Below are 23,808 nucleotides of genomic sequence, written 5' to 3'. Positions count from 1 at the left end.
CTGTTCTCATTCTGCTGCTTGACTTTGAGCTTCCACATATTGCTCTTCCCATTTATGTGAAGGGATAGAGACTTCAAAGTATTCATCATTAGTATTTCTTAACTGATCTGGGATATTAAGACAGAAGGTGAGCTAGCAAATATTTTAGACGCCTTCACTCTTTTAAAAGTAGGAAACAGACACAGTGCAATGTTTTTTCTATTAAAAATACATACCACAATCATAACTGAGGGCCAGATAAGACAGCTCTGCACTCACTAAAGGCATGTATTTTTATTTCCAAATCAGACCTAGATGTAGGAGAGGCAGATGGGAACCAGAAGTGTCCTTTACTCAAAGAATTTTGGGTTCTGAGATGGGACTTGGCTCACAAAGCTGCAAAGATTCATCATATCGCCCCTTTCTGCTCCAGCTTACATGCCAGAATGTTAGCTTAAGCCACTAATGCAGTGTCTTAAACCACAACAGCTATTTGCTACTTTGAAGATGAGTGGTGGCCCTCACCTTCAGGCTCTCTTCGCAACCAAAGTCTACACTTTATAGCTTGGATTCTCACGGCAAATACAGATGAAAAGCTAAATATTTCATCTTTATTTTCCCCCACTTTATACAGATCTAATGACTCATTATGCAGACACAATGAAGAATGACCGAACAGAACATACTACAGCGAGATGGCTGCAGGACTGCATGTAGTTTTATGGAGAGAAAAGGGGTAATGAGAGCTGTCAAATGATTATACCCGTTACACGTCAGGAGTAAATAAGGTCAGTCCTGTCAGGTCAAAGGATCCTCTCAATTTTCTTACAGAGTCATCTAAATGAAACAAACTGAAAATAAGCTATCGGGTAAACATGGACTTAGGGTCTCATAAAAGAAATGTGAAAAAAAAAGAAATGAAAGAATAAAAGAAAGAAGAAAGAATAAAAGAAAAGGTGAATTTTGCTGAGTTATTTTTGTCTAACGTAAAAGATAAAACCATCTAGGTATACATCTAGCAAAGCTCAAACAACCCAGTGCTAAACAAGAAAATAAGAAATTATACTATTTTATGCTACTCAGAACCTTGATAACAACTGTAATAAAGGCATATTTAACATATGCCATAAGCACAACTTTCCTGCCTAAAAAAGAAAAAGGAAAAGAAAAAAAAAAAAAAGAAGATATCCTTCTGCTTTTCTAAATTTAAGAATTCCCAGCAAAGAAAATACCATTATAACATCCCTGTGCCCTACTGCTAAAAGGAAAGCAAGCTTGACATTTGAGACTTAGTTGCAGGGTAAATTAAAGCATTTGTCTTACCTCCAGGAAACGTAGTTCAGATTTTGGCTTTGGTCAAATTGCAGTTAGTGATGGAAGGAAGAGGCACAGAAGATACAAATAAGACTAATAGCTGACTTAGTCCATTTTGCAATCTTTGCTAAAGAGATATTCAGCACATGAAAGGGACACTGCCTCAGCAAAACAGTGCGAGGAAAGCAGCAGGGATACGTCTACTATACAATGTGGAACTACATTTCTCAAAGGACAAGATCAAAATAAAAATGAAATAGACACCACAGTTGTTTGTTCTGGGTCTCATCAGGCCACACATAACCTATTATAAAGACTAAACTTCAGACACTGTCAATGTAATTTTCAGTACCTACTATGCCATCACACTAATTGTGTTTGGAATTAACTGTGTTCCTCTTAGGAAGGGTGTACTGCACTTTCATCTTCTGTTAGACAGAAAAAGTCACTGAAACAAAATAAGCCTTTTGTATTGGTAAGCGGGCCAGGGTAGGGTAAACATCATGCAGCTGTGCTTAGTATATCTCACACTTTCCCTGCAATCTACACATGGAGTGGTTCAGTAATGCAATAGAAAATAATTATTTTCTAGCTACTCTAAGATGATATAATTATTCCCTGTCAGGACAGTCAGCTCAGCACTTTGCCAAATGAAGAAAAAGAAGACTAAAACCTTCTGCAATGGCAAGAGCCCAAAGAGTCTACACCGTTTCTCATTTATACAGGGCCCATTGTTAAAATAAAATAGTCTCATTGCTGAGATGAACTAGTAGAGTTTTACTTCTACCCACAGACAAGCAGTTCCTATTTTTTAAATCTGATGTATCTGGAGTTTAGCTGTATTTAGAACCCTGTTTGAATATGGAAAATACAATTTTAAAAATTCTTTGCAAAAATGTCAAAGATGCCAGATATTTTACCATTTAGCCACAAGCACAGTCCTGTGAGCACCGCCAAAGGCTGAAGTTCTGCTTATTCTTGGATTAAACACAGGAGGTGCAGGAGCACTGCAAAGTGCTCAGTGGCTCCGAGCACAGCATCCCCTGGCCAGTGCGGTTGCCTGGCCAGCCCATGGCCCATTTATCTCCCAAAAGTGCCATCACTGCCCTCCTGCTACAAGTCTTCATCTTGTCAGAGGAAAGAGCTCAGCTGACCAACGTGACCGATTCCTACCTAACTGATTTCAACCAAAAGAAGATGGATATGCTGAAGCAAGGTTGGTTGAAGTAATGTGCCTTTCTTTAAGTAACAGTCTTCATGGCCCAGACATAGCTAAACTGATGGCACATCGACAGCCCAATGCTCTTCTTGTACACTGTGATTTTGGCAGGTGTACAGCCACCAATGCAGGTACCCACTGTGGCTCTAATCCATACGATGAGAGCTTCTACTGAGTTCTTAATTTATCTTGCTGCACATGTGCAAGATGCATCCATGTAAGATGTACGAAGAGCAGCTGAGATCACTTGGCCTGTTCAGCCTGGAAAAAGAGGAGGCTGAGGGGAGACCTCATTGCAGTCTACAGCTTCCTCATGAGGGGGAGTGGAGGGGTAGGTGCCAACCTATTCTCTTTAGTCACCAGTGGTAGGACCCATGGGAACGGTGTCAAGCTGTGACAGGAGAGGCTCAGGCTGGACATCAGGAAGACGTTCTTCACTGAGAGGGTTGTCGCACACTGGAACAGGCTCCCCAGGCATGTAGTCCCAGCATCAAGCCTCTCAGAATTCAAGAAGCGTCTGGACTGTGCACTTAGTCATATGGTCTGAATTTTTGGTTAGACCTGTGCGGAGCCAGGAGTTGGATTCGATGATCCTTAGGGGTCACTTCCAACTCAGGATAATCTATGATTTCCTTGAACACCCCCAGGGACAGTGACATCACCACTTCCCTGGGCAACTTGTTCCAAGGCCTGACCACTCTTTCTGAGAAGAAATGTCTCCCAGTTGTTTTAACTGTTAGAGAGTAGTGCTCTTTGTTCATTTCTTTCTTTTAATTGTTGAAGAGTAGGGGCGTGACGTTTCCCTTTTTCCACTCACCACTAACATCGCCCAACTGCCAGGACTCGTCAACTATGATGGAGAGAGGCTTGGCAACTGCATCAGCCAGTTCCCTCGGGACCCTGGATTCATGTCATCAGGTCCCACAGACTTGTACCTGTTTAGATTCATCAGCAGGTCTCAAACCTGCTCGTCACGTACAGTGGGTGGGACTTTGATCCCCCAGCCTCCATCTATGGCTTCATGGAAATGAAAGACTTGGGAAGCCTGTCTAACAGTGCAGATGGGGGCAAAGAAGCTGCAGAGTACCTCAGCCTTCTCCACATCTGTCCTTACCAAGTACGCAGCTAGAGAAACTCACTCCTAGGATAAGAAAATAGACACCTGTGATTGCTTACACACTCCTATTTTCACCCCTCGGTCTATTTTCACAAATGTTAAAGGCGCATGGTGGCCCTCGGGGACTCCTCCTCTCACCCCCGCACAGCAGCCCGAAGGAAGCCGGGTCCTCTCTTGTGCTCTTCCTTGCGGCTCTGTGCAGAAGGGAGGCCATGTGTCGCACAAGGGCTGGGGGATGGGAAAGAAGCACTCACACAACCCCTGAGAATTGGCAACAGAGTGGTTTATTGCCGGGACCTCTTGCAGGTAAGCCTGTGGGATGCCCATGATGTTTGGGGGCTCCAAGCTAATGCTTGGGATGGAGCCTGCGCGACAATGAGTAGGGGGCTGGCCGGGCACTCCGGCGACGCTGTTTTTGTGCTCGGATGGCAGAGAGCAAAGACGCGCTGCGGTAGTCCCAGGTCTGTTCTGGCCGAGGTGGATCCACTTCCATCAGTTCCTCCATGTTTTGTGCTGGATCCACTTCCATCGGTTGCTCCATGTCTGCTGGTGGATCCACCTCCATGGGCTCCTCGGTGTTGGGCAGAAGCCTAAGCCAGTCCTTGCCTGGGACTGCCCAAACGCGATGCCTTCCGTCCGTAAGGTTGCCAGGACGGGGTGCCGAACCACGGGGTTGTCCAGGTCCATGCCTATGTCCAGTGTCAGGTTGATTTCTGTGCGTGGGTCCCACATTGCCGTCTGGTTTATGGCCCTGGCTGGGTCCCGTGCTGTGGTATGGATGATAGGCATGCCTGTGCTCCCTGCGGCTGTCTGCCTGATCCTGCCTTCGCCCCACGCTGCTGTTGCGCCAATGGTAGGGCCGAGGCCTGCAGTCGCTGTATGGATGCCGGGAAGGACGGCGCACTGCTCCGAGTGGCTGATGACCAAGCCCGTCCTTGCTTGCGACTGGCCGCATGGGATGCCTTCCATCCGGGAAGCTTTGAGGCCGGGCTGCTGAACCAGAGGGCTGTCCACTTTCACATCTAGGTCCCATGCCACTGTGCCTTTGATTTCCATGCATGGGTCTGACGCTGCCGTCTGTGTTTCGGCCACGGCTGGGTCCCGCACTGTGCTCCGGACGACAGGCACGCCTCTGCTCCCCGCGGCTGTCTGCCTGATCCTGCTGCCTTCGCCCCATGCCGCCGTTGTGCCAATGGCAGTAAGGCCCAGACCCCCTGTCGCTGTGTCGTTGCCGAGGAGGACTGCGCACGGCCCGGAGTGGCTGGTGATCGTGCCCGTCCCTTCTTGGGACAGGCCGCAGGGGATGCCTTCCATCCGGGACGTTTCCAGGCTGGGGTGGTGAACCACAGGGTCGTCCGCTTCCACACCTCGTTCCCATGCTGTTCGCTTCATTGCCACTTGTAGGTCTCACGCTGCCGTCTGTGTTTCGGCCACGGCTGGGTCCCGCTCTCTGTTGTGGCCTACAGGCACGGCTGTGCTCCCCGCGGCTGTCCGGCTGACGCTCCTGCCTTCTCCCCACGCCGCCGTTGTGCCACTGGGAAGGCCCAGGCCCCCTGTCGCTGGATGGCTGAGGGGCCGGCCTGTTCCCCGCATCGTTGCGGTGCCAATGGTACCGCTTATAGGTGTCTGTGGGCTGGGTGACAGAGCTCCCTTGGGCACTGGTGTCTGCTGTGCCGCCGGCGCCCTGCCTCTGCCCATGACGCTTCTTCTCAGCTGCCTTCTGGCTTGGTGCTTGCTGGGACTGCATCGCTGTCCCCTCACACCAACGAGGCTGCCTCTCGCCTTGCTGCTTCGGGTCTTCTTCCTGCCGCACAAGCTGGCAGTCAGAGTGCCCAGAAGCTCAGCGAGTGGCGGGCCAGCGGCAGGGCTCCTGTTTTATAGGGCCCGCAGCAAGGGCAGGGCAGTGGTGGCCACTGTGACCTCAGCAAGCCTCTGTGACGGAGTGGCCCACGCGTGGCCAAAGGCGGCTGTGTTGGGAGCAGCCTGGAAGATGCCCTCACGCGGGAGGAGGAGGAGGGTTGGGGGGGCTGAGGGCCCCTTTTCTGGGGCTGGCTCCCCCAGGCCTTTTGGCTTGCCAGAGAGAAAGGCTGCCCCTCGGCCACAGGAACTGCCCTCCACCTCCATCCTGTGCCCTGGGTTTATTTTCAACACTGTTTTTTAGGTAATTTCATTCTATTCTTTACAGAAAAGAACAGAAGCGAGGTGCATCTTCAGCCCTAATTCCCATGTGCGCTTTGTGCTCTGAGTGAAGAATTTTCTTCCTCACATCACATCTAATCTCTATCTTCCCTCCATTTGTTCAAAGCCATTACTCCTTGTTCCATCGCTACACTCCCTGAGAGAGTCCCTCTCCAGCTTTCTTTTAGGCTACTTTTATGGGTTAGGTTAGGTGGCAAACCTGCAGGACATGGCAAATTGCAGCCTTATCTACCATGTTCCACATGTTCCACATGACGTTTTCCAGCTCAGGCTCTAGCCTCTCATCAGTGTAACATAGAATCATAAGGGTTGGAAAAGACCTCCAAGATTATCTGGTCCCACCCAGAAAGAGAGTTCCCATCTGGGAATGAGGAGGCTGAGGGGAGACCTCATTGCAGTCTACAGCTTCCTCATGAGGGGGAGTGGAGGGGTAGGTGCCAACCTATTCTCTTTAGTCACCAGTGGTAGGACCCATGGGAACGGTGTCAAGCTGTGACAGGAGAGGTTCAGGCTGGACATCAGGAAGACGTTCTTCACTGAGAGAGGGTGTCGCACACTGGAACAGGCACCCCAGGCATGTAGTCCCAGCATCAAGCCTCTCAGAATTCAAGAAGCGTCTGGACTGTGCACTTAGTCATATGGTCTGAATTTTTGGGTAGACCTGTGCGGAGCCAGGAGTTGGACTTGATGATCCTTAGGGGTCCCTTCCAACTCAGGATATTATCTGATTCTATGATTCATACTGCAACACGGCAATAGTAAAACAGAGCTGCAAGCTACATACACAGCAAATACAAGTGTATTCATAACTTTTTGAGCATTTCTGGAAATGTCCAGATTTCACAGGTGTCATAATGGCATTACTGCTAGAACTTACTAGGACTGCAGTTAATTTTCTTCCTCTTAAAAGGGATGAAAAAATCACTACATTTTCTACAGTCACACATTAATATCACCAAACTAGCTGGGTATGTAAAACTACTGAAATTCTTACCTCAGATGATTTTGAGTTTTCATAGTATATACCTTGAACTAAGTCACCAATAGCACTTGATATGAGTTCCACAACCTGTAAAAGAAAATGAAGAAGAAAAGACAACTTACATCTTTATTAGTAAATTTGGTGATTATTAAAGAAAGCTACTGCCAGATTTCCAGAGAGATAAATAGTTCACAACTTGCCTTGCAGAAAGCTAGATATGAAGGACTGTAGGATTTATGAGGATTTATTCTGCACAAGCTTGATCCTGTCCCCCCACTAAAACCTCTACTACAGTAATTCTTCTATCAAACTTTTAAGGTTAAAAACAAAATTTTAATTTATATTAAGTGTGAACTATGGAGTATATTCTCACAAGGACATTCACAGAACTAATAAATCCCAGTTCATGAATAAAAGACAGTACCTCATCTGGGCTTTCTTTTGTTTTGTTTTTTTCCCCTGCCAAGTAAATACTTCACAATACCTCTCATTGGGAGCTGTTAAAATTCTAATCTTCATGGCTAATATAGAAAAGTCAGAATCCATAGAAAGGTAACCTTTCAAATGTGATCATTTGGTATTCGGGTGTCCTGGGAATGCTCTGTGGATGTATTTAGTACATGGCCTGAGGCTCAGCTGTACCACATACACTGGAAGTCTGCAGCATGGGAATGTTTAAATCAGATTTATCAATCTGTATTATCTTCAGGGTTCAGACTTTTTATTTTATTCAAGTGAAGCCTAAAAATCTGAACTTGATCCAGAATGTAAAACAAGCATTCCCTGGTCTCCCTGGAACTACTGTACAATTTAGAGTCGTGCACATGAACTGTCTTAATTGGAACAAAATACACAGATTTATTGTAAAATTAAATGCAGGCATTTCAAATAAGCACACCTTAAGGCTACCCCTGTAGTTGCTCGCAAAGTTTTAATTTCTTGAATGCTTGATTTCCCATGCACATGATTCTATATCTGATTCCCCTTTTTGTTTCCTAAATTCAGGCTAGTTCTTATTGAATTAAAAGATTTAGTTTCAATTTTTATCATTCTTGTAACAGAAGACAAGAAGTCAAATGATAAAACCCCTAGCAGAAAGATGTTTTAATGTTTAGGCAGATTTTATTTGATAATAAAAACACATTTGTATGCTAGTTTTGAGTACTAGCAGAAAGACTGTGTTGTGTTTTTTTTTTTTTTAAACACTAGTTCATATACATATTCATACACACAGAGTAAGCGCTAACTTTAGAAATGCTGCTGATTAAAAGTCATGTTTTTTCTTGCAATGCATATGGGTTAATTTGCAAGACCTATAAAAACAGCCTAAAAAAAATCACATTGCCCTTTAGGAAACTAGATACCTAAGAAATATTGTAGCAATATGAGCTGCAGAGGAACTGAAAGGACAATGATCCTACAGTGTTACCAGATGTGTTGAGTTATTTAAGTGGGTAACAGAGAAAATCAGGGTTGTTTTTTTTTTTTTTCCTTTTTTTTTTTTTTTTTTTTTTTAAAGGTATCAGATAAGCCCTATTCCCAAATCCAGGAGGATTGAGTATCGCCAATAGGTCTATGAAAGTCTGTAACTAAATGCCCAGGATCAGATTGTATTACAGTTTATACAAGCAACATCCCAAGATTCTTCTGATGGCTAGGACACATAATACAGATCAATCACTCACTAAAAAATGTTATGGTTTGTGAAACAGTCTGAGCTCAGAGACCTACACTGGTAATACGAAGAGGAATTTACAAAGACACTGAGTCCTACTCTAAATGTCAAAGTGATAGTATGAACTTTTAACAATGCATCTGGCTCTGGATAACTAGACCTTTTCCTCTCTCTCCTGAAACTCTAGACTGAGCAGGACCCTGTTTTGGGTTTCTTTTTTCCATCTCTCCTCTCTCTTTTTAGTGCAACTCTACCCTCAAAGGCAATCTTAACTGACTTTAAAACAATCTCAGTGAAAACATTTGTGAGCAACTATACCTTTTCCTCTCATAGTTTATAAAACATCTTCAGAGAATTACACATCCACTACTTTGAAGAATCCATATATTAAACACCATTAGGCCTTCAGCGACATAATGAGCACTAAATGTTAGCGTGAATTTAATACTAGCATTACCTCCCTTCTTTCCAAATCTTTCTTTCTCTCTCTCTCTCTCCAAAATTATTTTTCTAAGGTAAATGCAAGGCTATACAGATCATTACCAGGAATGAAATTCCAGTTTCAAGAGCACAGTGGGATGCTTGCATGAGGCTCTGTTACTTCATCACCCCTTAATCTGATCTATTACCTGATCTAGCATCTGCTAGGTGACATCAGCGGCCTGGGGTCCTGGGTGCTGAGGACAGCTATGAAAAATGAGGAAACCAGGTATTTTTCCTGTGTCCCAAACTGACACAGAGGAAGAAAGATTATTACAGTTTCAGCAGTAACCATGCAGTCAATGATACACTGACTAGCTCTTCTGCAACACTTTTCATCACAAAATTTGAAAGCAATCAACATCCACTGTAAAATTTATTTCCTCCTATTTTATGTAAGGGAAAACAAGCAATGGGGAATTGATTTTTCCCAAAGCCAAGCAGCATGACAACGGAAGAGAAGAAAACAGACATGTCCAGGACATCTCTCTTCTCATCATGCCTTTGTCTGACCAGTGCTCTGCTCCACTCACTGACATTTCTGAGAAGCGAGTTTGAAGATCAGTAAAGATAGATGAAAATTACATGCTCCAAACTGCTTTCCCTTTGATCTCATTTGAAGGTTGAGCTCCATTTTGAACAAGTTCAAAGACTGGGAAAGAGAAGAAGGAACTGCCAAAACTAGTGCTTCAAAACAGCAGGATCTCAAGAGACCAGAGGCTGCCTACTCAGTCTCTCACCCCGCTCTTTTTCACTCCTCTACACATTTTTGATCTTGGTCCCTTTTAGGTACTAGGGATGACCAGGAGTAGCTTTGTATTGATAGAAAACAGATTTCCACTCTATTTTTTGTTTTCCACTCTGTATCAGTACCTTCCCCTGGCACCAGAAGTGCCAGGAGGCCTAGGAGCAGCCCAGGGGTTGGCCTGGGCCTTGCTGGTGGCAAGGCAAAGCCTATGCAGATCATTCCATACCCTTTAACCACATCTTCTGCAGCACTTCTGTCAGGATTTTTTTCTTCTAAGCAGGAATTACTTCAACCCCTTTTGCAGACATATGATCTCCCTTGATTTTAAAAGGTCATCAGGAAAGCCACCAATTCACCATGAACACGGAAAAGATGTACTGCTAAAGATGATATATACCCTACTATCTGGACAGAGAAAGTGTATGACATTAGGTAAATTCTGGACACAAGCATGTTACGCCTGATTACACAGCCAGGTAGAGCTCATGTTCTAACCGCTTTGACTGATGGAAATATGAAATAGGCTCAGAATCGGTACTATGTTTCAATGACAGAAGAGCTCTGTAGGTTCAGTGAAACTTATTTTGCCCTGTTCTGGCATGGTAATTTATTTATCAAAAATGGTAGTTGTTGTTTTTTTTTAAAAAAAAAGGGGGGGGGGTTTAGCCCTTCAAGTTTCTTTAAACTTACTTTGAGTCCAGTTTCTCTGTTTCTCTTCTCAATCTCGGAATTTCAAAATATTAATTGAAAAAATATAAAGCGGTTGTAATTTTCCTAGTGGTTCAGAAAAATACTTGGGACAATTGAACAGCTAAGCTACACATTGAATTTCCTCCCTCCCTTTCCTGAACTAAGAATAAACATTTTAGACAGGTCACTCAAGACCAAACCTATAAGGTAGTTCAGGATTCACAATTCTCAAATTATTCTCTGTACAAAATGGCCTAGAATGGGGCCAAGCATTCATTGCCACATGTGAAGCAGCCTGGTACTTGCTTGCAGTTTACCACTGGAAATCCAGCTCCATCTATAAAAAACAGCCATGTATTTTAGTTCAAGCGAAATTTAAAAATCTAGTATGAGTGCAGGGAAATCAAAGAATATAAGACATTCTGATAGGACAAGAACGCTTTCTTCAGAAGTTAGAAGATAAAACTCAAAATCCTTCAAGCACAGTAAAAAAAAAAAAAAAAAAAAAAAAAAAAGGACCCTGGGCCACATTCATCCTTCACAGGAGTTCTGAACACGCTGGATTTAGGAAAGGCATCACTGGGCAACTCAGACACTTCTCTTTAAAAATTTTTAATTATAATTATCTTTAAGTTCACTGCAACATAACACTGAAAATATATTTTTCATTCTAGTTTAGAAAAGGAATTAATTTGAGTTCCATTTAATGTGTGTTTTGTTTTTTGTTTTTATTCTTTTTTAAATTCAGCAGCTGAACTGGAATCGATTACACAGACCACTCTACTTAGGAGAAGTAGTATGGTGTCTCTCGAGACACAAGTGGATATTTTCAAGGGGAATGTCAGGGAAAGGATTAAGCTTTTGTGGGGAGACAGGAAACGCAATAGGAAGAACAGAACAATAGATATGTCTTTGTTCCTCATTATTCCTGCTTTCTATTTGACAAACTTCCTTAGCTTTGCTAAATTCCTTTCAAGAAGAGCCACAAGTAATTCTCTTCTTTCTTAGTCTGTCTCTGTGCTGCTGATCTTGAAATGATTTCTTTCCTCAGACATCTGCTGTGACAGACTCTATCCCTTGCTGCTGAAGCACAGACTTGAAAATGTAGCAAGACTTCACTGTACTAGTAAATAAGAAAATTAGATAGTCAAGAAACATTAAATATAAACATAAAAGTTCCTTCACCTTATATTTGACTGTGTTTTTTCCACCCCAAACTGCTAATTTTTAGAAATATTTCACACAGAAAAATTCCACTATAAGTTCTTAAAATCAAACCCTGCATTTGACATAGACACATTGTAACTCTAAGAAGCTACAAATGAAACTCAGTAAACAGCTGAAATTAGATTTTGATTGTTCAATAATATCTATAAAAGAGAGCAAAAACTAAGGAATGCCAAGAATACTGGAATTTAATTTTCTTTCCTGGTAATCTCCTGAAATGTTGTTAGTCATACACATAAATAAGTGTGCCAGCTAACAGATTATTTATTTTACGTTATTATAGCCTATTGGATTTAATATTTAAAACTATCCAGAGGTGTTTTTGTGTTTTTTGAGGTGGGGGTTGATTTTTGTTTTTTAAATCTGTCCCTCTCTTAGTTGATGCATACAAAAAAACTCCTCACGGAGATTTACTTTCTAGCAAGTTTTAAATGCTCTTGGAAAACAAATTTGTAGTTTTCTTCACTCTGTGAATGATGAAGTCAGCCAAACACAGAATCACAGAATCACAGAATAGTCTAGGTTGGAAGGGACCTCCAAGAACACCGAGTCCAACCTCTAAGGTGCAATGTGCAATTGCAAAAACACAAGGTGCAATGTAAACATTCCCCGAACCCACAACTTGATAAAAAGGTACTTCCCTAGCCATAACAAAACAAAACAAACAAAACCAGCAAACCAACCAACCAACCAAAAAAAATAATCAATTTGATAATTTTGAACATCAATTTGAACAGCGTTAGTATTTTCATAGGTCAGGTACTGGCTTAAGGCTAGCCTTTCTCAAGGATTTAGAGTCCTTGGGAGAGGTTCACACTACTACAAAGACTTTTCACAGAATCACAGAATCACAGAATTTTCTAGGTTGGAAGAGACCTCAGGATCATCAAGTCCAACCTCTGACCTAACACTAACAGTCCCCACTAAACCATATCCCTAAGCTCTACATCTAAACGTCTTTTGAAGACCTCCAGGGATGGGGACTCCACCACTTCCCTGGGCAGCCCGTTCCAGTGTCTAACAACCCTTTCAGTAAAGAAGTTCTTCCTAACATCCAACCTAAAACTCCCCTGGCGCAACTTCAGCCCATTCCCCCTCGTCCTGTCACCAGGCACGTGGGAGAACAGACCAACCCCCACCTCGCTACAGCCTCCCTTCAGGTACCTGTAGAGAGCGATAAGGTCACCCCTGAGCCTCCTTTTCTCCAGGCTGAACAAGCCCAGCTCCCTCAGCCGCTCCTCGTAAGACTTGTTCTCCAGGCCCCTCACCAGCTTCGTAGCCCTTCTCTGGACTCGCTCGAGCACCTCCATGTCCTTCTTGTAGCGAGGGGCCCAAAACTGAACACAGTACTCGAGGTGCGGCCTCACCAGAGCCAAGTACAGGGGGACGATCACCTCCCTGGCCCTGCTGGCCACACTGTTTCTTATACAGGCCAGGATGCGGTTGGCCTTCTTGGCCACCTGAGCACATTTTAGTGCATAGTTCAGTCATGTTCATTAATGATAACAAACCCAACAGAAGAAAAATTGTTATCCCTTCCCTACCTCCACATGGTTTCTTACACAGTATATTAATATATTTGCAAATCCACCGCAGCAGGTCTTTGCACTGAAACACTCAGCCAACTATTGATGAGTGACGCATGTTAGAGAGCATGTGATTTCTTCAACTTAAACTTTTTGGATGGGGTAACTATTTCATTGCATATCTTACATATGAAACAGTGAACAAAGCAGGTAATGTGACTACAGGGCTCTGTAGCTACAAAACCCTCCTCATCAATAAGTGATGCAAGAGAGCATGGCTGTAAATCACTTTCCAGTCATGCTGGTGCAGACAACCATTAAACCGGGCTATGTTCACAAATGAATTGTGGATTAAACTGAGTAAATAAAAAAAATCTGATCGGCTTTGAGTTGACAGAAATGATTAGCTGCAAGTGGTATCAACTATTTTGCATAGACTGTGTCTGAATAAACGTGAATCAGAAGTAATAGCATTTAGCATCTGACAGATGGAATCAACTAAACCAAGCTGCAGATGTTTGTTAAACTAGCAAATCAACAGCCTGTTCTGATGTAGCCGGAGCAGCAATCAGATTCTAGACCCAAAATGAAATGGTGCTGAATTTCAAAATGCTATTATTAAGCAGCAGTTCCAGTCAATCCATATTGCTAGCCAACAGGAACATTTCATGTAAAAATACAATTCATCTACAACATTGCAATCATATTATGTACATTGCAATGAAGTCACTACAGATGTAAAGACTCTTTAACTAAAAATTTGACCCTGGGAAAATTTGTTTTAGACTAACTTTACTGCAGTGCAAAAAGAGGGGAGGATACATAATCTATCATCCTATTTAAAAGAGACACATTTTAATCTTTCCTAGTAGCACACTACATAAGAACAGCTGCTGGAAGGGAACTATAAAGAGGGAGCCAAATTCTTCTCAGCAGTGCCCACTGACAGGACGAGGCAATGGGCACAAATTAAAACACGTGAAATTCCATCTGGACATGTGAAAACACTTCACTGTGAGGGCAGTCAAACACTGGAAAGGTTGCCCAAAGGCTGTGAAGTCTCCGTCTGGAGACATCCAAAACCCACCTGGATGTGGTTCTGGGTGACGTGCTCTAGGTAACTCTGCTTGAGCAGGGGTTTTGGTCTAGATGACCTCCAGAGGTCCCTTCCAACCTCAATCATCCTGTGATGGCAGCAGCTGTCAGAGGAGGACCACAGTGGCTTTTGCATACATACATCTACAACACTGGTAACAATAAGTCTTTTCTCTTTAAAAACAGAAAATCAACACTACAAAGCATGTGCCAAATACTCTCTTAGGGAAGGGTTAATTTTAGTGTATGCCCTGGGAAGAGATTTCCCTTCTATGGGTAGCTAAGTTCTTGGGAGAGTAAGAAAGGGCATCCAGACAAATTTTAGATTATCATCTGTCTGGCTAACACTTTTGAATTGCAACTGAATCATCACAAAAACGTATTTTCACTTTATAAGAGCGTATTATTTACTGAAGTTGCACTTCAGGTGCAAAGGTTACTACATACTGTCACTTTCAGTTCTGCAAAAGAATTTACTAATTATGTTGTCAAAAAAAGCATCAAAGTTCACCTCTAGAACCAAAGATGTCCTAAGATCCCATCTGACCAAAGATGAGTGTCAATAAGTCGCAACTCAAAAAAAGGCTGCTTGAGATAAGATTGTCAAGACAGTATTTCACTAAAGACTTGATTGCTTTGTATCCTACTACGTACTCTCAATATGAATCTTCTGTTATGTTTAAGAAACAGTTTTTAAATAAAGCCAAGAAAACAACTTGTGATCTTCCACTGCTTGAGGTATAAAATGAATGAAGTTGGTATGTAAATATCACTCACAGAGGACACCACCTTCCGCAGTGTTACAAAAATCTACTTTCATTTCTTAATTTGTTCAAGAGCTAAAGCTTTTTAGCAATGACCTCCCCCATGATGATCATTCATGGCTGAGGAAAAAAAGAGCTGTAGTGAACATCCATGCTTTGAGAAACCTGAAGAGTGATAATACCATTTTGGGGCCAGTTCTCTTCAACATTTTTATCAATGGTTTGGATACAAGACTTGAATGCATACTAAGTAAGTTTGCAGATGATACTAAATTAGGAGGAGCTGTTGAATCCCTTGAGGGCAGAGAGGCCTTGTAGAGAGATTTTGACAAACTAGAGGGCTGGGCAATCACCAACCGCATGAAGTTTAACAAGAGCAAGTGCCGGATTCTGCACCTGGGAGGGGGGAACCCTTGCAATATATTTTTAGGAAAGAGCTTCAGTCTCAGACTTGATGATTCACAGTGATATCTACTGACTATGTACTTTGGTACTGGTCTCAATCTCAGCCGTGCAGCGGTCATTCTGCTGCAAGACACTGGTTATAAGGCATACATGACAATAAGGGAAGCAGTAGGAATCTCTCACTCTCTTTTTTTTTTTTTTTTTTTTTTTTTAAATATACATTTTCACACAGAAGTGGGAGGACAGAAAACAGACTGAAGTCTAAACATAAAATTTTCCAGCAGTGCTGTGGCCAAAAACTACAGAAAAATAAACTCTTTTGGTTCAGGTGTATTTTATTGGACCAATACTAACTCCAACGGAGTCTAACTCTGGGAAAGTTTAACATATATATTAGCTTTAAAAATCAGTTCAGGTGCAAAACACTACTAAGGTAAATAATAATAATAATAATAATAATAAAAACAGACTTAGGTGTGGAATGCACTGATTAGGAACTAAAACCAAGCCACACAGTTGTAATCCCCAAGGCAGTGTTCACTGCAACACAACAGAACTCTTTTACAGATCATTAAAAAGGAGACGGTTTCTAACCTACTACTACAATTACAGATTAATTCGAATTTAAATGGAATTCTAAAAATTAATAAATTAATAAGCTGTGTCACCTAATCCTCTCACTTCTCCAAAAGATTACTTTTCAAACATATAAACACAGCCATTAAGGTAATGAAATTCTACAAGTATTTAGTTATATTACCAGCTACAGATAGCAAAAGTGAAACAAAAAAAAATTGTAGAAGATTCAGAAAAAGGTATGCTTCATTTGCTCACAGGTTATTTTAGAAGCTATAAATTTACTTCTTGAAAACAAAGGCAAATGATGCACTTGCTAAGGAACTGCTTCACTGAAACGGGCACACAAAGAGGCCACGGGGACAGCACAATGAACTAATTAGGAGATTCACAAGCATCACTCTACAATTTTATCATCATCATCATGAGAACTGTTACGTCTAATGATAGTAGAAATGCTAGACAAAAATTTTAAGGCAGTAGCATGGGAAAAATTAGACTACCGAGTACCAATTCCAGTCAATATTGATCTTTTGTCTCTTAACATACAGGATTTTTCCATAAATGCTGAAATACTTTTATCAGCTTCTATAAAGAGTGCCTTTTCACTACCAAAAGCACTTCTCATCACTGTCAACAAAACTTTGCTACAAAATTTTTTAAAAAACTAGTCTTTGTGTATATTGGGCAGAAAAAAAATATATGCCTATTAAACGGACACAAAGTGTGTATGACAATCTCTTTTTGTTTTATTTCAGCTAAAACACTGAATTTGCCTCTCGAAAATGGATGAAAATTGGTAGATTTTGGTGCACTCTAAGAATGTTAAAACAACTAACAGTTTTCTTGGTTGACTTACAATAACAATGCATTTCTCAGTACTGAAAATGCCTTTGTATTCTCCAATAAAATAGAATCACACAGAACCACAGAATCACAGAATTTTCTAGGTTGGAAGAGACCTCAAGATCATCAAGTCCAACCTCTGACCTAACACTAACAGTCCCCACTAAACCATATCCCTAAGCTCTACATCTAAATGTCTTTTGAAGACCTCCAGGGATGGGGACTCCACCACTTCCCTGGGCAGCCCGTTCCAATGTCTAACAACCCTTTCAGTAAAGAAGTTCTTCCTAACATCCAACCTAAAACTCCCCTGGCGCAACTTCAGCCCATTCCCCCTCGTCCTGTCACCAGGCACGTGGGAGAACAGACCAACCCCCACCTCGCTACAGCCTCCCTTCAGGTACCTGTAGAGAGCGATAAGGTCACCCCTGAGCCTCCTCTTCTCCAGGCTGAACAAGCCCAGCTCCCTCAGCTGCTCCTCGTAAGACTTGTTCTCCAGGCCCCTCACCAGCTTCGTAGCCCTTCTCTGGACTCGCTCGAGCACCTCCATGTCCTTCTTGTAGCGAGGGGCCCAAAACTGAACACAGTACTCGAGGTGCAGCCTAACCAGAGCCGAGTACAGGGGGACGATCACCTCCCTGGCCCTGCTGGCCACACTGTTTCTTATACAGGCCAGGATGCTGCTGGCCTTCTTGGCCACCTGAGCACACTGCTGGCTCATATTCAGCCGACTATCAACCATCACTCCCAGGTCCTTCTCTGCCTGGCAGCTCTCCAACCACTCATCTCCCAGCCTGTAGCTCTGCTTGGGGTTATTGCGCCCCAGGTGCAGGACCCGGCACTTGGCCTTGTTGAACTTCATGCAGTTGACCTCGGCCCATCGGTCCAGCCTCTCCAGATCCTCCTGCAGAGCCTTCCTACCCTCGAGCAGATCGACACTCACACCTAACTTGGTGTCATCTGCAAACTTACTGAGGGTGCACTCAATGCCCTCATCCAGATCATCAATGAAGATATTGAAGAGGACCGGCCCCAGCACCGAGCCCTGGGGAACGCCACTAGTGACCGGCCTCCAACTGGATTTGACTCCATTTACCATGACTCTTTGGGCCCGGCTATCCAGCCAGTTTCTATCCCAACGAAGCGTGTGCCAGTCCAAGCCAAGAGCAGCCAGTTTCTTGAGGAGAATGCTGTGGGAAACGGTGTCAAAAGCCTTGCTGAAGTCAAGGTAGACCACATCCACAGCCTTTCCTTCATCCACCCAGCGCGTCACTTTGTCATAGAAGGAGATCAGGTTCGTCATGCAGGACCTGCCCTTCATAAACCCATGCTGACTGGGCCTGATCGCGTGCTTGCCCTGCAAAAATACTTGCTAAGCTGTACGCTAATACTGAGATATTTTAAGACACGGTTTAAAACATGGAACTGTTATCTTAGGGTTGCCCAAACATAAGATTTGTTCTAGAACAGCACTCAATCATGACAACTATGTTGTTTTATGTCATCTCATGTTAGATTAAACACTCAAAACACTATGTTTCTTCCTCTGTTTTCTTCTCCCTCATCTCCCAGATAAAATACTGTTCCTTAACTGTACCTTTAAATAAGTAAAATTCAGAACTCTTCAATCCTTCAGTTTTCAGTAGTGTCTGCCTTTGAGGCACACCTCTTTGGATCTCCAAAATACTACGTTAGAATAAAAACACTCAGCAATACAGAAGCTGGCTTACTCCCTACCCAATCCAGTATGTTGCCATCAAACAGTGCTTTAGAAGAAGGTACAGTAAGACAGACACAATACCTTACTTCAGGAAAGCTCTTTATCCTATTATTTAAACAAATTTTGAAGCTTGTTTTTCTTTTTTTCATCTCAATAATTCAACTTTATTATCAGACTTTATAACCTGTGTCTCTTAATGCAATCTGATCTCTGTTTCTTACCAAATCCACACTTTGGTGTCTACCTGTTTTGTGATCTGTTAATTCTGAAGGTACCCATCTCCAATGGCATGTTGTATTGGGAAGAAAAAGGAAGCAGATAAAGTGAGCAGACACAGAGAGCTAAAAACTACATACATATATAGATATATATGTACATATATATTATATATATGACTTTTTGTCACAAACTTCAGTCTTCTGTATTAATGCCAACTGGGGGCAAATGCACTGTTTTTGTTTCTCAGCCCTTCTCCCCACTTTTCTCCATTCTGCTCTGATCAACACAGCTGCTGAATTTCAGAAGGAAAATTCAGATTATGGAGTTTGTGGGTTTTATTATTTTAAAATATCACGTAAATATACTTAGTAAATATTTATGGATAACATTTTCCAGTAGAGAAATTCATGAAGAATACCTCTTTGAAAATAACTTTCATTACTCTGGGAGTAACTCCATAGGACCACAACTGATGCTGCATGAACAGAAACCAGAGTTCAAGACAAGCAGATCTCTTCTGAAGCAAAGTGTACATTCAGACTGCTGCAATAGGAAGATTTACATGAACAACTTGTTAACATTTATGCTAACACGAGGCCTATTTTGTAAACAACACATTTATGCCTTTAGGAACACATAAACTTAACATAAGGAAATACATCCACTCTATAAGTACTACATCTGTGCTACTGTTTATTTATAAACAAATAATGCTTAATAAAACAATACTCTATAATGCGGTCTTCTGGCGGAGCTCTGTACTGACAGACAAGATTCTTGAATTCAATTCCAAGCTTTCAGGCTGCAGACTTGAAGTGCTTCAGTGCAGTTCAAGCATTCCAACAAGAGCTTATTGCATTATAGCAGGAAGAAGAGCATCATTCCAAAAATTTCAGTAAGAACTACAGAGAACACTACTGTCAGTATTTCAGTGTGTTCTGGGATAGGCTTGTTTTTACCCTCCTCCTTTTTGGGGTTTACTTTCTGTTTTGGATAAATTGTTTTTAATTTCATTGTATTTTATTCTTACCACTAAGAGATACACCTCCTTATTATTTTGTGGAGTTGCAAACAAGCAATGCATTTAACAGGTTCTGTTGTCAACACGTGTGGTCAACATGTTACAGAAGGCATTGCACTGAAATGCATCATTTTATGCTTCTTAAGTTTTATGTATCGTTGCCTTCAGATTGCATGAGCACCAAAACTGGTCACAGTTTCATCGTTAATACTCTGTAGGTTCATATGACAACCAACAATACAGATGGTCTAGGAAGCTTTAACACTGCAACAAGTTTCTTCCAACTCATCTGTAATGTACCTTGAAAAAGCACATTATTTGATAATATCCTGGTCCATATTCACACATCACTTGTGTTAAAAAGTCCATATCACATATCTGGTTGACAGATGACAAAAATGACAATTAATGCTTGCTACTTTTGCTGTGTTCACATTTGAATGCCACAAAATTATTACAAGAAGTGAAGGTAACTTAAGCAGAAATCAAAGACAGAACTAATACTTTTTGCTACCAGACGCAAAGAAGCACCTTCATGCTACAAAATCTTGCCAGCAGTTTCAACCCCACATCCTTGGCTAGCCAGAGCAAGACGACAAATGTTAGTCATATTACCTTCAGAAGGCAACAAAGAAAAAACCTTTAAACACTACCTTAACATATTTGGAGGCACCATACTTTGATAGGTAGGCGTAATTTGGTTTTGCATTTCTCCCACATATACATGTTTATAATGACTTTTACAAATATCTTATCAAAATCTTAGTATCAAAACACTGAAAGCTCAAAAATGAGTAAAGCTATCAAGACAGCCCCATCCCATATAAACACATTTCAATCCAGCAAATCAGCACATTGCCAGGCATTAATGTGCTCTGTCCTGTGGTGCCAGGAGCTGAACTCGATGATCCTTGAGGGTCCCTTCCAAGTCAGGATATTCTGTGATTCTATGATTGAATTATTTAACTAGCAAAAATAACACGTGTCCTACCTTGCTGAAGGCTAATAATTCCTAAAACCACCGCCAATATATCGCCTACTAGAAGATTCCAACTCAGTTCCTCGCTGAGCTCAGTTCTGTTCTAAAATCCATGTGTTAGCAACAGCCAATCTACTACAGGATGAAGCTTTGAAATAAGTTTATATCCACATTACCTTCAAGTAACAACACAATTGTTGTACAATTACCATCGTAATTAGCAGTCCAAGAAAAGCCACCATCAAAAATAGAGAAGAAAAAAGATAGTTTAAATAAGGTGATCAAAAAGTTAACACAAACGTACAAAAGAACTGTAGATATGCATGAACTGATTAACATAGGACTTTTCAGTTGAAAAAGTTTCCTGAAGAAATGACTGTTCATTTAAAACAGATTTTATTATCTGAATTAAACAGGAGAACTTAGCCATAATTACAAAAATACAGTATACAGCTGCATTTGCCCTTCAGTGGTTTGTTTTAAGCCTCAGTCAATACCAACTTTGTAATCATAATTAAAGTCTCATAATTTCACAAAGTAGAAAATGAGAATGCTTTCTTGAAAATTGCTCTGTGTGTTCAAACAACAAATTTTATATGACTTTACAAGAGCACAACAGAATTTGCCTTACAGGAGGCTGTCCTGTTTCTGGCTTCCTAATTGACATTCCAAGAAATCCTGAGTCCTTACACTACATATATTCAAAACAAAACAAAACAAAAAAATCAACCTTCCCCCTCAAAAAAACTTTTTTTGCTTCATATGAATGAGAACTAAAAGCATTATTCAAACAACAGCAACAAAAAACAACACAAACCGTGAGCCTCGGATGTTGTTAACATCATTACAGTTATACTCTACAGCACTAGCAAGAAGAGGAAAATTACTACGAATTAACAACAACAATTCCTATATTTAATGTTATTTAAAAATCAAAGTGTTACCTAAGGCAATTACCTTGCAGCCTTTTAATATCTACAGGGAAAAGCCTAAGGGAAAATAATTGACTTTGCTAATTTTACCCTTGGCAATTATAAAATAGCTCTGCATTTCATTACGACTACAGAATTTCACATCTAATTGTCAGCCCCGAGAGAAGCACGGAGATAAATGCATCATACACAAGCTTAGACAAGAGTTTAGCAGCACAATAAAATTATCTCGGTAGCAATGGTTTCAGCTGATGTTAAAAACCCTTTAAATTCTTGTCTATACAACGGCCGTGCATGCCTATACAGAGGTTATTGTCTACCGTGGTCAGTACCATGTACAGTGCAACGCTGCTCATTTCATTAGCCAATTTGTTGAGCTACCAAATAAGTGCCAGCAAAAAAGCAGTACTGTGAATTTTACTTTTTTTACATCAAAGAAAACAAAACATTATGAAGGAAAAAAGTCACAGTTATTTCACACTGCTGAAAAACAGATGCCAGATTTGAAAATTCATCATTTACAAAAGAATAAATACAGTATGTTTAAATCATTGCACCTGTCAAGAGATTTCTATAGCTTGTACTTCAATTTTTCTAACTTTGCTAGTAGGGTTAGACATATGAAAAAGAATAATTCACTAAGTCAATCAGTTCCCATAATGGCATCCCACTTATCGTATGTAGAAGCTATGAAAGTATTTAGATGTCAGAAAAATGAAAAAAAAGTGCTAAAATGTTTTGGCAGAATTTTCCAACATGCAGTATAATGATTGCTTAAAAAGAAGAAAAAAGAAAAAAAATGTTTCTTTGCACTTGTGTTTCATTTCACTGTAGGCTTGTTTCCTGGCAAAGGGATCATACATTGCTGCTGCAATACTTAATGATGTACTAAATGCAAAGTAATAAGTGCTACATTTTATACAAACTTTCCTCTTCAGTGGAGACAAAACAAAACAAAAAATATGTCGGATTAAATCCTTTGCCTTGTCTTGAGAGTCTTATTATGTACCAGAAATTAAAAGGATACAGATCAACAGATATTAAAACCAATTACAACCCATTTTGATTATGGCACAACTAAAATTTTGCACTCTTTAAAACTTTTTTTTTTTAATACCTACTCTGAGTTCCCCTGGCTTAACCCAGTATTCCAGCAGACTGACACCTAATTTTCCATTTTTTCTGAATCTCAGCTCTGTGCTACAAAATGACACCACTTTTGAGAGTAACTGTCACACTGATGATCGAAATGAGAATGGAAATACTCAGCTACCATCATGAGGGGTTTTAGCAGAAGAATCTGAAAACTCATTAAGCTCAGGATTAAAAAACTATGTTGATTTTTGACAATCATGTACATGACTTATTTTTATTTTACATTAAGATATGGCAGCAATCTCCAAATGTGTGAAGGCACCCCTGCAAAGAACTGTTCTCAGCGCACAAAGCTCTCCAGCCATACACAGGTATCCTGGTGCTACACTAGCCTGCACAGGGATGGCCAGGAATCTCTTCCCACTGTGTCAGGTTTTAAGAACAAGCCAGACAAACACATGTCAAGAATGATTTGCTGTTGCTGGTCCTGTCTGGGGACAGGCAAACCAACTAGAAAAATACCTCTCAAGCTCTCTACCAGTCTCATTTTCTAAGATCATACACACGCACCTTTTGTTCGTCATGGGTTGCAGCTGCCCTTTGGAAGCCAGTACATCCATGTTAATTGGGCAATCCCACACTCAAGGATGCCCAAATGCCTAATAAAATAATTTAAGTCACCAGAGGGCTGTGCAGACAAAGAAAAGAAGCCTCTTCCCTCAGCAATTCTCTAAGGTATAGCCAAGCCTTTCACAAAACACAAGGTAAAACAAAATAAACCAAAAGTGCCTTCAGCTGGCAATCTGCCAAAGGGGGTTGTCCTCCAACCTGTTGTAAGGATGCCACAGCACGTAGTTTAAATTCACCAAGCTAACCACTCATCCAGCACTACCTATGGCTACATTGCTTCAGGACATGCACTGAAGTCCCCAGCACAGTAATCCTACAGGACAGCGGTAAATGTTCACAACAGCAGCATCCCATCAATCCATCTACAGCT

General features: G+C 41.4%; 1 protein-coding gene across 1 annotated transcript in view; it reads right to left on the bottom strand.

Moving 5' to 3' along the window:
• PDSS2 (decaprenyl diphosphate synthase subunit 2) overlaps positions 1 to 23,808 on the bottom strand; it is a 121,396-nt gene that overhangs the window by 23,392 nt on the left and 74,196 nt on the right. Inside the window, exon 5 of the mRNA XM_035321590.1 lies at positions 6,823 to 6,897. Coding sequence (XP_035177481.1) covers positions 6,823 to 6,897 — 75 coding nt within the window. The remainder of the gene's footprint in view (positions 1 to 6,822; positions 6,898 to 23,808) is intronic.

Source organism: Oxyura jamaicensis, chromosome 3, assembly GCF_011077185.1.
Source record: "Oxyura jamaicensis isolate SHBP4307 breed ruddy duck chromosome 3, BPBGC_Ojam_1.0, whole genome shotgun sequence".
Classification (NCBI taxonomy): domain Eukaryota; kingdom Metazoa; phylum Chordata; class Aves; order Anseriformes; family Anatidae; genus Oxyura; species Oxyura jamaicensis.
The sequence above is the reverse complement of the archived record's forward strand: the minus strand, read 5'-3'. Positions and strand labels throughout refer to the sequence as shown.